General features: G+C 40.2%; 1 protein-coding gene across 1 annotated transcript in view; it reads right to left on the bottom strand.

The window, feature by feature from the left end:
- ANKFN1 (ankyrin repeat and fibronectin type III domain containing 1) overlaps positions 1-15,591 on the bottom strand; it is a 191,205-nt gene that overhangs the window by 62,359 nt on the left and 113,255 nt on the right. The window contains exons 5-6 of the mRNA XM_074970973.1: positions 13,319-13,513; positions 11,439-11,552 (exon numbers count right to left, since the gene is read on the bottom strand). Coding sequence (XP_074827074.1) covers positions 11,439-11,552; positions 13,319-13,513 — 309 coding nt within the window. The remainder of the gene's footprint in view (positions 1-11,438; positions 11,553-13,318; positions 13,514-15,591) is intronic.

Consider the following 15,591-nt stretch of genomic DNA (forward strand, 5'->3'; position numbering starts at 1 on the left):
GCTTACTGTACTTGCATTACTTTGAGCATGGAACTCTTCTTCATACAGGAAACATGATCCAGGCACGGGGATAGGAAGGAACACAAAGTGTAGTAGGACTTGCAAATGGGGTAGTTCAATGTAATTTGTCAATTGGCGGGACCATGTGAGAGACCCAATATTAGTACAGTAAGGTCCTGGATTCTGCACACTGAGGTTTTTTGGATGTTGCAAGGTCCACACAGATGAGCTTGACTGGATCCCCAACTGCACAGTACATTATGAAAAATTGGATCCTGCAGCCAGGCAAGGAACTGGTACCAGATCTAGGGGCCTGATCCCAAACACATTGAAGTCAATGGAAACAATCCCATAGACCACTGTGGGCTTTAGATGAGGTGACTAAAATGTTGTCAGACTGTGACATGTTTCTAACTTGATAGGAAAGTGGATTTCACAATATTTTTCAGGCCCCATGCACTTGTGTATGCCATGGGTCAAATCACCTTCTGGCTCAGTGAGACCTACAAGAGAAAGGCAGGGAATCTCCATGAGATTCTCCTTCGGAGCTTCCCGCTTAACATCTTCCAGCAGCGGGAGGGGTTCTGGTTCCTGTAAAATTTGAAGTGGGTGACCCAAGGGGTTGGGAGCCCTCACTAGAGCTGCAGAGGCAGGAACCATCCTACAGGGACATTTCTTAGCCACCTGAAAAGCAGGGTGTCCTGGTGAAATGAAAATGAGGCTATGAACAAGGAGGGCTGGAGTTCTAATCCTGGCAATGCCATTGATATCTTGCCCAAAGTTACACAATATACTTTACCTTTCTATCCCAGTTTCCCATTTCCAAAGTAGGGATAATAGTTATTCACCAAGCCCAAGCGGTGATGTGAGGGTTATTGATCTAATGTCTGAAGAGTGCTTTCAAAATGCAAAGTACTAGCAAAATACTAATGATTAATTATTATGATTAGGGATGTCCATTAATCACATGTAACTCACATGATTAACTAAAAAACATTAATCACGATTTTAAAAAATTACTCACAATTAATAGCAATTTTAATCGCACTGTTAAGCAATAGAAGAGCAATTGAAATTTAGTAAATATTTTTGGATGTTTTTCTACATTTTCAAATGTATTGATTTCTGTTACAACAGAATACAAAGTGTACAGTGCTCACTTTATATTATTATTTTTGATTACTAATATTTGCACTCTAAAAATGATAAAATAGTATTTTTCAATTAACCTTATTCAAGTACTGTAGTGCAATGGAAGTGCAATTTACAAATGTAGATTTTTTTTTGGTTATATAACTGCACTCAAAAACAAAACAATGTAAAACTTGAGAGCCTACAAGTCCACTCAGTCCTACTTCTTGTTCAGCCAATCATGAAGACAAACAAGTTTGTTTACATTTACGGGACATAATGCTCCCTGCTTATTATTTACGTCACCTGAAATTGAGAACAGGTGTGCACTCTTTTGTAGCCAGCACTGCAAGGTATTTACGTGCCAGATATGCTAAACATTTGTATACCCCTTCATGCTTCGGCCACCATTCAAGAGGACATGCTTCAATGCTGATGGAGCTTGTTAAAAAAATGCATTAATTTTGTGACTGAACTCTTTCGGGGAGAATTGTATGTCTCTGGCTCTGTTTTACCCACATTCTGCCATATATCTCATGTTATAGCCGTCTCAGATAATGACCCAGCATATGTCGGTACCAATATGAGATTTCTAAAGATAGCTACAGCACTTGACCGAAGGTTTAAGAATCTGAAGTGCCTTCCAAAATCTGAGAGGGACTAGGTGTGGAGCATGCTTTCAGAAGTCGTAAAAGAGCAACACTCCGATGCGGAAACTACAGAATCCGAACCACCAAAAAAGAAAATCAACCTTCTGCTGGTGGCATATGACTCAGATGATGAAAATGAACATGTGTTGGTCCACGCTGCTTTGGATCCTTTTAGAGCAGAACCCATCATCAGCATGGATGCTGTCCTCTGGAATGGTGGTTGAAGCATGAAGGGACATATGCATCTTTAGGGCATTTGGCATATAAATACCTTGTGATGCTGGCTACAATAGTGCCATGTGAACGCCTGTTCTCACTTTCAGGTGACATTGTAAACAAGCTGGCAGCATTATCTCTGACAAATGTAAACAAACTTGTTCTCTGAGTGATTGGCTGAATAAGAAGTAGGACTGAGTGGACTTGTAGGCTCTAAAGTTTTACACTGTTTTATTTTTGAATGCAGTATTTTTGTACAGAGTTCTGTATTTGTAAATTCAACTTTCATGACAAAGAGATTGCACTACAGTACTTGCAATGGGGGAATTGAGAAATACTATTTCTTTTGTTTTTTACAGTGCAAATATTTGTAATCAAAATAAATAAAAACTAAGCACTGTACACTTTGCATTCTGTTGTAACTGAAATCAATATATTTGACAATATAGAAAACATCCACAAATATTTAAATAAATAGTATTCTAGTATTGTTCAACAGCGCAATTAATCATGATTAATGTTTTTAATTGCTTGACAGCCCTAATTATTACTTATTAATTATTATTAAGTCAAAGCAAATGTAAAAGGTAAACCAACATCTCCTAAAAATCATCCATTTAAAGGTATGATGCTGTATTCCTTGTTCACCCAAAATAAGGACAGAATCAGACCCTAAGTCTCTGGGTTTCTCATTGCCATTCACTTTGACTGGCTGCTCAAAATGCTCATAAAACACAAAGCAGAAGATCAGAATAACTGACTTGAGTAGTTTTTGGCTGATCAATTACATTAGTTTTTGTACCTTCATTTAATATTTAACCCTAGCTGATGGATATTGTCCCAGTTCAGGGCAACTGCCACTATACTCCATCTCCTGGTCCTACAAGGGCACCCAGTCCTCAGATGATGTCACCTCTCTTGGTTGGAGACCCATGTCTTTCTCCCATCTGACTGGGGTTTTTCCAGGCTGCCCAGCTCTCTGCCTACACTGTGAGTTTCCCAGCGAGTCAGACTCACTAAGCAGGCTTGCGTTGTCTTTTTCTCAGAGGTTATGAATAGTGTAATTATCACAGTTCTTAGATAACCACACAACTTTTCCTAAGCAAGCACATTAATTCTTACGGTGAAAGCACTATAGAGAAAACATATACAAACCAATGAAAGAAACCGAAGCTAATATGCTTTCCAGAGACCCTCAACTCCAACCAGGGCTCTGGTAGGAGTTTGTCCTTCAAAGTCTACCCAGGGGGTTTTCTGTGGTCACAATTTCATAACACCCTTTCACTCGGAACAAGCAAACTAATGTGTACATTAGCCTTTCCTTCACGCAGCCTGGGTCTTTGATCTGTAGAGATCGTGAAGAGGTAATCAGCCAGACAAAAGTCTCCTCCTCAGAGAGAAACTCTAAAAGGCTGAATCTTGGCATAGCTGAAGGGGGTACATTTGCATCCTCCCTCCCCCTGATTTCCTGCAAAACCCACTTAATTAAAATTTCATTCTTGTCTGGCCCATTGTCTCAAATAGTCCTTTGATGCTCATAACTCTCCCAGGGTTTACATTAGTCTTGTCTCCCCCCAGATATGTTACATACAATCCCACAACACCACGTTTCATTTTTACAGTAGTTCATTTATGGTACTTTGGCAATAACACATCAACTTTTGCATTTTTAATACAATGAACTCCAAACATACTTAAACTTAATTCAGTAAAGCTACCCAGAATATTGCAGGAAATTGCCATATCTGTCTCTGGTATCTTTAAACTAGTCCTAAAGTTTAAGAGCCTTTTTTTTTAAAAAAAAAAAAGTCCAAAGCATACTACAAAAGCTGAGAGGACTTGAAAATAGAAAGGTTTGTTTTAACATGTACACATTTCTGTACTTGTTGGGCATAAAAATAGAATTGCACAGCTAACAAGTTGCACAGTCTTGTTAGCTACCGAAATGTAGTGTGCAAATAAAGTGCCCATGAGACCTAATAAAATGCCATAAATGAACTACTGTAAAAATAAAATACCAGACCACACCTATTCTGCAGCATAAACTTGAATATGTTACAAAGAAATGTATTCTTTCATTTTTAATGCAGAAAAGGACTGATTTGGGGATAGAAGGAAAAAGAACGTTTAAAAATATACAGAAATACTTAGAATGGTTGGCGAACATGGCATAAAGACCAATTTGGATATATGGTGCCATTAAGCTGTGGGCAGACTCAAGTTGTGATGTAGCATTTGCTGCAGCACTTTATAAAACATTCATTGGAACTTAATGTTACAGCATCACAGTTCTTGGTAAGGGCTCAGTCCTATGGGTATGTCTACACTGCAGCTGGGAGCGAGCGCTCAACCTGGGAAGTCAGAGGCTCAGACTAGCATGCTAAAAATAGCAGTGCGGACATCGCGGCTTGGGCGTGAGCTCAGTCTCTCAAGCCCTCCCAGTCCCCCGGGCTTGAGCTCGGGTGGCTAGCCCGAGTCTCCACGAGAGGCGCAATATCCACACTGCTATTTTTAACATGGTAGCTTGAGCCCTGCTAGTGAGAGTCTGGTCCTGGGCTGGGAGGCTGGCTTCTAGCTGCAGTGTAAACATACACTAGGAGTTTATGTCAGCACCCTTAGCTCCTACCCACTGAAGTCAAAAGGAGCTGAACTATGTGTGTTTGTTTTATTGACTCCCCAGTGACAACGTTTAATGGGGATGGCTGTCGTGAGAGAGAGATGGGGAAAAGGCTGTAGGTGTCATATGTAAAAGAAAAAAAAGGACACGTGCAAGTTCTACTGATAGACCAGTTTAATACAGCCTTACAAAACCTGTGTGCATATGTGCGCTGGATTACCTGCACATACATACATACTGTCTATTATATATATATAAAAAGAGAAAGAACGAGAGGGAGGTTGTGCGTGTGTGTGTTGTGACAAAGTTCCTCCTCTGCCTTGGTGGGTCCTGCGCTTATTGGCGGATCTGCTTGCCTCAGAGATTCCCGGCAGCCCTCCGTTTGGCTCAAACCTGCCGTCCACTCAGCTAACCTCATCACTGGCCAGCATGGGGGAAATGGAGAAACAATCCCCGCAGTCTCTGTGTCCCACCTAGTGAGTCAGGAACAGGGCAGATCCCTTTCCAATTTAGACCTTCCCTTTTGGTGTTTCTCACAGACTGGGGCAACTCCTCCTGTGTCCAATCAGGAGTTGGTGGGATGGGGGGAACCCAGGCTCACCCTCTACACCGGGTTCCAGCCCAGGGCCCTGTGGATAGCAGCTGTCTACAACGTTCCCTGTATCAGCTGCGTGACAGCTACAACTCCCTGGGCTACTTCCCCATGGCCTTTCCCCAGCACCTTCTTTATCCTCACTGCAGGATCTTCCTCCTGAAGCCTGATCATGCTTGAACTCTTCAGTCCTTCCGCAGCACGCCTTCTCACTCCGTGCTCCTTGCGCACCCCCCTACTAACTGATGGGAGATCCTTTTTAAACCAGGTGTCCTGATTAGCCTGCCTGCCATAATTGATTCTAGAAAGTTCTTAATTGGCTCCAGGTGTCTTGATTAGCTTGCCTGTCTTAATTGATTCTAGAAGGTTTCCGATTGCTCTAGGGGAGCCCCTGCTCTGGTCACTCAGGGAACAGAAAACTATTCATCCAGTGGCCAGTATATTTGCCTTCTACCAGACTCCTGTACCCCACTGGTCTGGGTCTGTCACAGTGTGTAGACCCAGAGAAGTCAATGAGAGTACAGATTATTCACAGGAATAAAATATGATGGATCAGGAAAACTCCCTAAATTCTTTTTACAATCTTAAACTGTGATTTTTCAAGTAAAGATTTTCAAGGGAAGACTCCTAGTTTAGGGTGTGTCTACACTGCACATTAAGCCCAAATTCTGACTCAGGTTTGAGCCCAAACCACACACACAAATCAGTCCACACAGAAGTCAGTCTGATGGGGTCAGTAAGCAGTCAGGACTCAGGTCCTAGGATCCTGCTTGGGGGATAGGTCAGAGCCAAGTCCCGGTGTGACTCAGGTCAAGCCCTGTCATTTTGCAGTGTGGATGCAGCTCAAGCCACAGAGCTGAGTCCGAACGTCTGTGTAGCATATAAAATGCACAGGTATGGGCTTGGGCATACCAAGTCCACAAGCCTGGGTCCCACAGACTCAGGTTTACAATGCAGTGTAGACATACCCCCAACTGACCTCAATGGGCTTTGGATCATCCCCTTAGTCCTTGTAAAGGGTAACTGATTGAGAGCCTGGGTCAATGAAGGTCTATTTATCTATACAGCTTGTACAATGCAAGCCAATCTGTGCAAGCTTCCCCATTCTGCCACGCTGGGGGTCCCAAACTGTAACTCTAAAAGGGTTTCCCCTCTAAGTATGAAATGGCTTTTTAGTCTCCAAGATCCATTCAGTTCCCTCTACTGAGACTTCCAACAATAGTGCCAAATTGCATCGATTGTGCTGGTAATATCGACACCCATTTCTCTGGGAGCAGGGCTGAGCCCAGTAAACTCACTTCACATAGGACACCAAGCCAGCCATCAGATGGTAACAAGTTTTGGCCACTTCACTTCTGACCTGGGCTGAACCAGTGACTTAGAGGTAATTAAAGAAAATTATACTAATGCAAAAAATGTTTGAGGTGAACCACAAATTGCCCTGGAGGAAAGGAGGTATGGAATAATTTTTTGGTAAAAAATTGAGCAAGCAATAGCTGCTTTCTCCCTCCTCCACCTCGTCTTGATCTAACCTGACTGCTTGACTTTTTCTTTAAGGCTACAAAATTGACATAAAAGAAAAACATACTTTCCACCAGGCAGAAATCCTAGGAGGTAGTGGGGGACTATTGACAAACAGAAATGTGTAAAATGTTTAACCAAAAAATTAATAAAAAGAAAATAGTAACAGGGGGATCAGGTGGTCTAAACAAATCATCGTCCCCCCAACTTGATGTCAGGCTGGGAAGCTACTTCAAAACCCACCTAGAGAACTTTGTAAGACCTTGTTAAAGGCAAATACTGCTACTGAAAAAACAGCTTGTGAAGCTTGTCATGTGGGTCTTGGGATCAACGTTCATGCAGATAGTAGAGCAGCTCAAATTGCTCAGTTAAAGGGCAACTTAGAATCTCTCTCTGTTTCCTACTACAGCTTCAGACTTGAATTTTTCAGATCTGTTAGCTAAATAACTAAACTCAAAAACATAAGCAGCTTCACATTTTTCACCAAAAGAAAATTTATTTGTCTAACATATGTTTTCTTAAAAATTAATAAGATATACGAAACTCAGGGGTATAATTTGAGACTATATTTCATGGTAATTTTTCATTGGTGGTTCATTCAGTGGTTATCTTCTGATATTACACATGCTCTTGTTTATCTTGATGCCTGGGGAATTTCAAGCATTTCTGACAGGAGATACGTATAAAATAATATTGTGCAATAAAAGGAGATTATATATGCCTGAAATTACATCTATTGTAGGGGGAAAACAACAACAACAACAAAAAACTGGCTTAAAAAAAAGAAAAGAAAGAGAAGTAGCATTTTTTCCAGACTGGCAATACTTTTCCTCCAGTGCAGTTTTTGAATTTCGCAATAATCTTTACTATTACCTTTGGTTAATGATGTTGAAAAGTGATTTTCATTTAATTAAACTCTGTGTGTGTGTGTGTGCGTGCGCACACGTGAGAGAGAGAGAGAGAGAGAGAGAGAGAGAGAGGACACCAATTAAAAGGATTACTTCTTGAAGACAACTGTTCTTGAATGCCCTACTTCCAGGCTCCAATGGGACAACAGTGAGGAATAAGGTCTTGTCTATGCTGGTGTTATGGTTTTGTGGGGTTTTTTGCATCAGTATAGTTATGCTGGTACAAACGTAGTGCAGGCTGGAGCTGTCAGGAAGTTTTCAATCAAACCTTTTATTTATTGAAATACGCTGATTTGTTGAAGCGGAAACTTTTAAAAGGTCAGGTTCGATGAAATTTTTTACTCAAAGTATTTTTTTGAAAATTTTTTTTTGACATTTTCTAAAAGAAAAATTTCAGTTTTCTGGTTCAAAACATTTTTGTTTTCAAATTTAAGGTAATTAGAGTAAAATTTTTTTTAAATACCTGAGAAATCAATTGACCTGGAACAAGATTTTTTTTTTTTTTTTAGATTTTTGGTTGGTGAAAATTTTCAAGATTTCGATGTTTTCATCCTGCTTCGGAATGGGAAAATATTTTTATATCTTGAAAATCTTCATGGCATGGGAAAACTGTTTCCCGTCCAGTTCCATTGTAGACACACTGCCTCAATGTCAAAATAACTGACCCAATTTCAAGCTGGAGTAAGCTGTGCTGGTGTAATTCACTTTTTAACACCGGCGCAGCACATTTACATGAGGGTGCAAAGAGGCTTATACAGTGTAGGCAAGTCCAAGTGTTTGCAGGTTCAGGTGCAAAGCTTGTCCTCAGGGCATGATTAGTCAATCCGAGATTTTTTCCTGGTGAGTTAATGTAATCCTTAATATCCTTTTGCTGGGGTGGGGTCTTTCTGGAACTGGTATGAATATTTCTCTGTAGCTTGGAGATGATTATTACAATTATTGTTATTATTATTATTATTGATTTATGTCATGCCTGTCTCAAGCCTCAAAACACTTTACTGAACTACTATATACATAGGAATCACTTCACTTCAGACACTGACATAAGGCAGCCTTCTCTGGAGGGAAACTAAAGGAGCCGTTAGGATTGTGGCAGTAAGATTGAACGGCAGTCCAGGGTAGGAAGTAAAGAATACCTCAGCTCCTTAAAGAAATGGCTTGGCAGAATGCAGTCACAGAACTGGAAACTAGCTGGGACCCCAACATTAACACCCATCTACCTTGTGTGCTTCAATTAAGTCTCTTAAAGGAAGTAAATCGCTTTTATGGGTTAAAGAGAATGCAAAATGTTATTGTCCTTTATTATTTAGAAGTTATATAATTACCAAGGAAAACCCTGCACAGGATTCAGATAATGTTCTGATACATGTTTCTGAATCACTTTGAACAAATAGGCACGCGGGGAAAAAAGTTATTCCACAATGCAGGTTCAAGCCACATATCAAACATGTCAAAAGAGATGCCATGAAAAGGGCCTTGGCAGCTTGTCAAAATGCTAAGTACCTGAAGCAACTTTAATCTTGATACTTATCCAAAATAATCCATAGATCCATTGAAAACATCATTATTAGAGTTTGGTAGTGAGGAGGAGAAAGACTACTATCTCTCCTGATTCCTTCTTTCTTAAAAATAAATAGTAATGTACTATTTATGGCCCCGAATCAGGAAAGCACTTAAGTATGTGCTCAGGTGGTTTGCTGAATTGGGGCTTATACTTTTCGCTAAAAGGTTCTCAATTAATATTATCAAACCATCTTTGTGGGAACAGTAACTCTAACCTGGTTCGAAACATGAGTGCTCTTTTGAAAGGTTAATTTTAACACAAAGAAGTTTGCTCTGCAGTGTAATAAACAATTCCATATATTGTGCTTAATTAATCCCCACAAGTCACCAACAGGACCCATTAATGCTCTTTCTTTTCATCTAACCTTAAATATGCAAGTTTCCTGGGATAAAGGGTTTAAAATGAACATCTTGGTAGAATTCATGGTCATTCTGACCAAGCATAGAACAGTCAGCAGTATGGATTACTCAAAGCATGAAGGCACTCGAGTGTGAACTAATTAGATTTAGGAAGGTTATGTCAAGTTGGGTAACATTTTTCTTGCCTTCATATCTGCAGAAAAGAGGATAGAGGCTATAAAACAGATTCAAACTAAACAACTGTGTTTGGGAAAAATATCACACAACCTTTGGAAAGTAAATATTTTAAAAAAATAATCAATTGTATTTCGGAATTTACGTTATTGTGAAGTTATGACTTGTACAAGATTCATTGGTCCCCTGCATGTTGGATATATCTGAGTTTTGTCCTATTAGGTGCTTTTGAAAATTTAACCCAAGTGATTTAGGTATCCAAGTCTCATTTTCAGAAAAGACATAGGCACTTAGGTGCCTAGGAGACTAACTATCGGTGAAAGTCATTTGAAGGCTCCTAAGTTACTTTTGAAAAATGGGGTCTAGTTTCTTAATCACTAAATCGCTTTTGCACAGCTAGTTAGCTGCAATATGGGTGATTTAACTCTCTTCTAAAACCATCAGGTTTGGGGCCACTTTGGGTGTCTGGACACAACATTGACAATGAATTTTGAAGTTGATGTGAGCCACAGTTACTCAGTGTCTTTGAAAACAAGATTACTTATTTTAGGTGTTAAATATGAATGTAGATACCTAACTTTAAGCACCCAAGTTTGAAAGTTTTGGCCTTCGCCTCTCTCCACTTCATTTTAACCAATTTGCAAACCATTATAAACCTGTCAGAAAGGTGAAGATTGTTGTGTTCAGTGTATGATAAGGATTTGGACAGGAGTTTTGGTAGTGTGGGCTGCGACAAAAGGCTGGATTCTGGAGATGTCGTAAAGGAAGAAGCTGCAAGAATTAGACACAGCCTGAATGTGTGGGCCAGTCTTAATTAACTGAGGCTTAATTGTTTACATATAGCTTTTAGATCCTCAGATGAAAGGTCCCATGGAATTGTAAAGTACTACCGCTACTAGGGTGATTAGTGTAAGTGTACAGGATTAATCTGGATAGGAACTAGAATGGGCTTCATGTGAAATATTCCAGCAAAGAAAAAATGATGCTTTTCCTTTCTAAAATTCCTCAGGATGAAGCTTAATAGAGTCCATGTAAACACACCAATGGCTTTAAAAACAGATTTGCTTTGCTTACAAAAAGAAGTATTTTAAATACTTAAGCCCCTCTCCGCAGCCTCATGAACTGTATTTAATATTCATTACAACAATGCAGATGAGCTGCATGTGCTTGGAGTGTTTAGCAGGACTGCTCAGAGAAAGGTATTTTCTCTGTTCATTCCACTTTAAAGACTGTAACTGGTGCCACCCCTAGTGTGATACTCTTCCAGGAATTAGGTGGCGGCACTGGAACAGCTAATTAGCTGGGCTGTGTGAAACCACAGCCAGCAGCTTCAGCTTCCAGAGGCATTCCTTGAAGGGATGGCAGTGTGGCTTTGGCATGGGCAAGGATACACAGGATTGTTAAGAAGCCCACAGGCTAGCTGATGTTTTTAAGCTGGCTCATCCCGTGTTCTAACCACAATGAGTCAAGCAAACTTCAAGGCACCATGGATAATGGTTTGGGTGAACTGTCTTTTTGTCTTACCGTCTCATTAGGGAATCCCATCCAAAACATTCTCACGTAAACACAAATAACCAATGAAATATTTCTATCCAAATGAGACTTTCAGAACAAAATATTTTCTGCAAGTAAATAGCTCATGATTGAGCCCTAACGTTTCTGCGCACTCTTAAGAAAGGTAAATGAAATATGTTCAAATCCAGTACCTTTATATTTGGTCACTACAGCCGAGTTGACGCTAAGAGGTTCTTGGAAGGTGACAGTGAGTGATGTGCTGCTTGTTACCATGAAACAGACATTGGTTGGCGCCTCAGGGGCTCCTGGGAGAGAAGAAAAAACATCAGGTCCATAGCACAACAAATCCTATTCAAACAACGTTTGTGTGTCTTCAAAGAACCAACTGAAAACCACCCGGCAATTGTGAGCTTTGGTTCGTAAGTGTTTGTGTTCCTTGCCTTTTGAACATTTTAATTAGTGCCTCAACTAACAATATCCTGCAGACACCATTTGTTTCTATCATGGTTTTCAGCTCCTTTGGGTTAAAAATATCTTCCTGTACATATGTAACCCAATAGAACAGAATAATGTTAATTATGTCAATGAAAAGCCCCTATAAATCTTTTGGGGTGGGAGGAAAGAAAAGGGACAAAAAGTACCATAAAGAGCTAATTAAATCATCAGGATTTCACTAACAGATTCAAATGTATCACATGACAGAAAAACATTTTTACATTATTCTGGTTTAGAAATGACCAAGATTGTAACAGCTACTTTGTATATGTTTCACTATGGTCATTCTAACATGTGTCGTGGCATGAAGTCTCTTTTGAGCATATAGATCAGTTCGAAGAATAATTCAGTCCAGAAATCAAATTAATTACCTATTATTTGTAGGAGAAACTGGCAATCCCTTTGAACATGTAAATGATTCTGAGGTCATGTTGGGTGTGGATGAAGATGATATAGTTATCTAACTTTTTACATCTGATTTAGGATAAGGGCATTAAGCAAACTCTTGTCATGTAACATAACACATGCTGGCTGATGGGCCAGATCCTCAGCTGGTTACTGGTATATACCAGTGTAGCACCACTGAATTAAATGAAGATACACTGACTGAAACCACTTACGGATGTGGCCTAATATGTTTACAATTTTGTCATTGCAAGTAATGAATGTACATTTGTAGTATTCCCCATATCCTAATTCAGAGAACACCATAAATACATTAGAGGAGTATTCTCGGTGTGCAATACTCTTTAGATAAAGTTAATTATTTGCAAACAGATTTTTTGAAAGGTGGTTCTTAAGATGTTAATGGTAACAATGATTGTTTGTCACTGAATCTATTACAGCCAAAAGATCTAAATTTTATACAAACAGAAGTTTCAATCTCTAGTCTACTCCTCTCCAAGGGCCACAGTATGCCTTTCTGCACAGAACCACATTTAGAGTGGCTTAAAAAGATCCAAATTTTTGAAACTGGCTCATTTTCTTTGTCGAAGTATTGCATTTAGATGCCAACAAATAGGATTAACTTCTCACAATTTTCTGTGTGAAAACTTCATTCTGGTGTTTCACCACCAACAGAATTGTTTAATTGCTTTCTCAAATTATGATAAAAAGGTTGAATTTCCCCCCATTTTTTCTCAAATGTCCCTATTTTGCAACTATCTTTAATCATATTAAATGAAACCTGAAAGGAAAATGTAAAAGCAAGGAGATAGGGGAAAGGGAAAAGGAGTGTGGCTTAATGGTGCAAGAATTAGACATTGTACCAGGAGCTTTAGGGTCTGAATATCCGAACAGTTCTGAGCACACAACTCCCATTCTGTAGAAGCTGCACACATGCAATTGTCAGGATAATCGGGCCTCTCAAATTCTAGCACCAACTCCCTTTCCACTTTTGGGCAGGTCACTTACTTTCTGTGCCCAGTTTCCCCACCTATAACCTTCAGCTGCTTCCAGGGGCATCATGAGGACTGATCAGAGCATTTTTGTAGAGAAAGAATTGCTCTACAAGTGCAAAGAATTCTTATTTAAAGCATATTCCTTTTAGGTGTATAACCACCTTGGTTCTACTTACTGGCATGCTCATAGCCTGCTTTCATGCGCTTGTATAGCCTGTATCTCCACTCCCACGCTTTAAGTTGTTTCTCTTTGTCTGTGTTGTCCATACTAAGACCTTCACTCATCACTTGTGCAGACAGCTCACTTACTCGCTGCTGGGCTTCCTGGACCAAGGTGCTCAGATGCATTGACCTGCTTTCCATATTAACAACTGCCAAGAAAAGGGGAATGCAAGTGACTGCTCGATGGCATGATAAAATTCTGTCCTCACTTACACTAGCACAACCCATTTAAAGCCAAATCCTCTCCATCCTTCGAGTAGCCCTACTGAAGTGAAATGATGCACATCTGGTGTAAACTGGCATTGCTCCATGAAAGTCAATGAATCTATGTCAATTTAAACCAGCTGAGGATCTGTCCTGTTTAAATGAGACTAACCACATGAGTAAGGTGAGGAAGTTGAAGCTCAAGTATTTATCATATGTTTGAAAGTGTCTTAAGCAAACCAAAATTACCCTACATCCTTTTCTTTCATGTTGACAGATTATTACAAAAGATTAACAGCCAAAATTAAAGCTTTTCAGTTTTCACCCAGTTCTCAGTTTTACTTGGTCATAAAAACCCATACGCTTCTAATGAACAAAAAGCTGTGGTCAACTATGGACAAAACATAAAATTCACAAACATCTACAGGTCAAAAGAAACAGCTGTTGGAAGCCCAGGAAGGATGGCTTTGTGGTTAAGGTACTGGAGGAGAACTCAGGAGATCGGTATTCACTTCTGTGCTCTACTACAGACTTCCAGAACGACCTTTGGCAATTCACTTAGTCTCCCTATGCCTGAACTCCCCATTTGTAAAAGAAGGGTAATAATAATTCATTTGCCTGCCTTGTCTTGTAAGCAGGGACTGTCTGAATGTGTGTGTGTGTGTGTGTATTATTATTATTTAACATTTATATAGCAGTAGTGCTGACAGCCCAGCCAGGTCTGGGCCGCATTGCATTAAGTGCTGTATAAACATACGGAAAATGACAGCTACAGAGGTTAAATCTAAAATGGGGCCCAACCTCAGTCGAGGCCTGGGAGCACTACTGTAATGCAAACTACCGCCACGACTGCCTAGTGAAGTTGCGTGGAGCAAACTGTTTTAGAATTGCTCTTGTTCTGAAATATTTAGGGAGTTTGATCAAATTATTCGCAATTTAGAAAATATTATTTGCAAAGCTGTTTAATTGAACATGGGAGGAAAAGTGGCAAATCCAGGTGGTGGTCAAAATTCAGGACATAGTGTAAAGGAGGAGGACTCCTGAAATCACCAGAAATAATCTTGCTGTGGAGTGCAGTAACTTTCCACAAGAGCTGTCTGATTTTAACATCAGAGTCGTAATTGCCTTGGACCAAAAAAAAAAGGGCCCTATTCATCAGAAATAATTTACCACGACAAGCCACAGCTCTTAGCAATGCTGGGGAAGATGGGGCTTAGGGACACAGCCAGGCTACTGGCTCCTTTATGTCTTTTATGGGATCTGAACCAACCTTGCCAAAGAGCAAGTTGCAATGACCATTTAAAAAGGGACCAACGCATCTCTGAGAATGCAAACATATGTGATATGGGGACAGGACTCTGACCTGCTGTGACATAAAAAACACCCCACATAAGAGCAAAAGCAACCAGATCTGGGTGTTAAATGATGCCTTCTACAGCTACTCCACTATATCAAAAAATCAGTCCAACAGCTCGGATAAAGCAGAAGTTTTGCACCAGGAAAAAAGCCGAGCGATACTCTGATGTGTATACATATATGTGTACATGTTTTCATTTCAAACCCCAGTATCATGACTGGAGCTTAGCCAGGAGTCCAAGGATAATCCCACTTACTAATGTGAAAAGTGTCATCGGGCATTTAACAACCACAAGGGGAAGAGTAAAGAATTACTCCACACCTCTGACGTCCTAAAGGTTTTTGAAGAATGGTCGTCTCTAGGGCTCTGCTTTCAGAAGCTGGCTTGCAGCCTCTCGCCTCCAAGTACGATCATTCTTCATGTGGACATCTTGTGGACACATAGCCACACTTACCGCACTCGGCTGACATCTTCAGAATTCACTACCTTTTGTGAGACCAGCAAAGGGTGACAGACCTTCCTGGATCCATGCAAATGGTAAGTGTGGAGCATATCTGATAGCATATCAGGACTGAGAGGGAAGGTTTTATGGGTCAGGTTCTCAGCTGGTGTAAACTGGCATTGTTCCAAGTTCCAGAGGATGATCTAACCATATCTCCCTCATCA

The sequence above is a fragment of the Natator depressus genome, chromosome 14 (assembly GCF_965152275.1).
Source record: "Natator depressus isolate rNatDep1 chromosome 14, rNatDep2.hap1, whole genome shotgun sequence".
NCBI classification, from domain to species: domain Eukaryota; kingdom Metazoa; phylum Chordata; order Testudines; family Cheloniidae; genus Natator; species Natator depressus.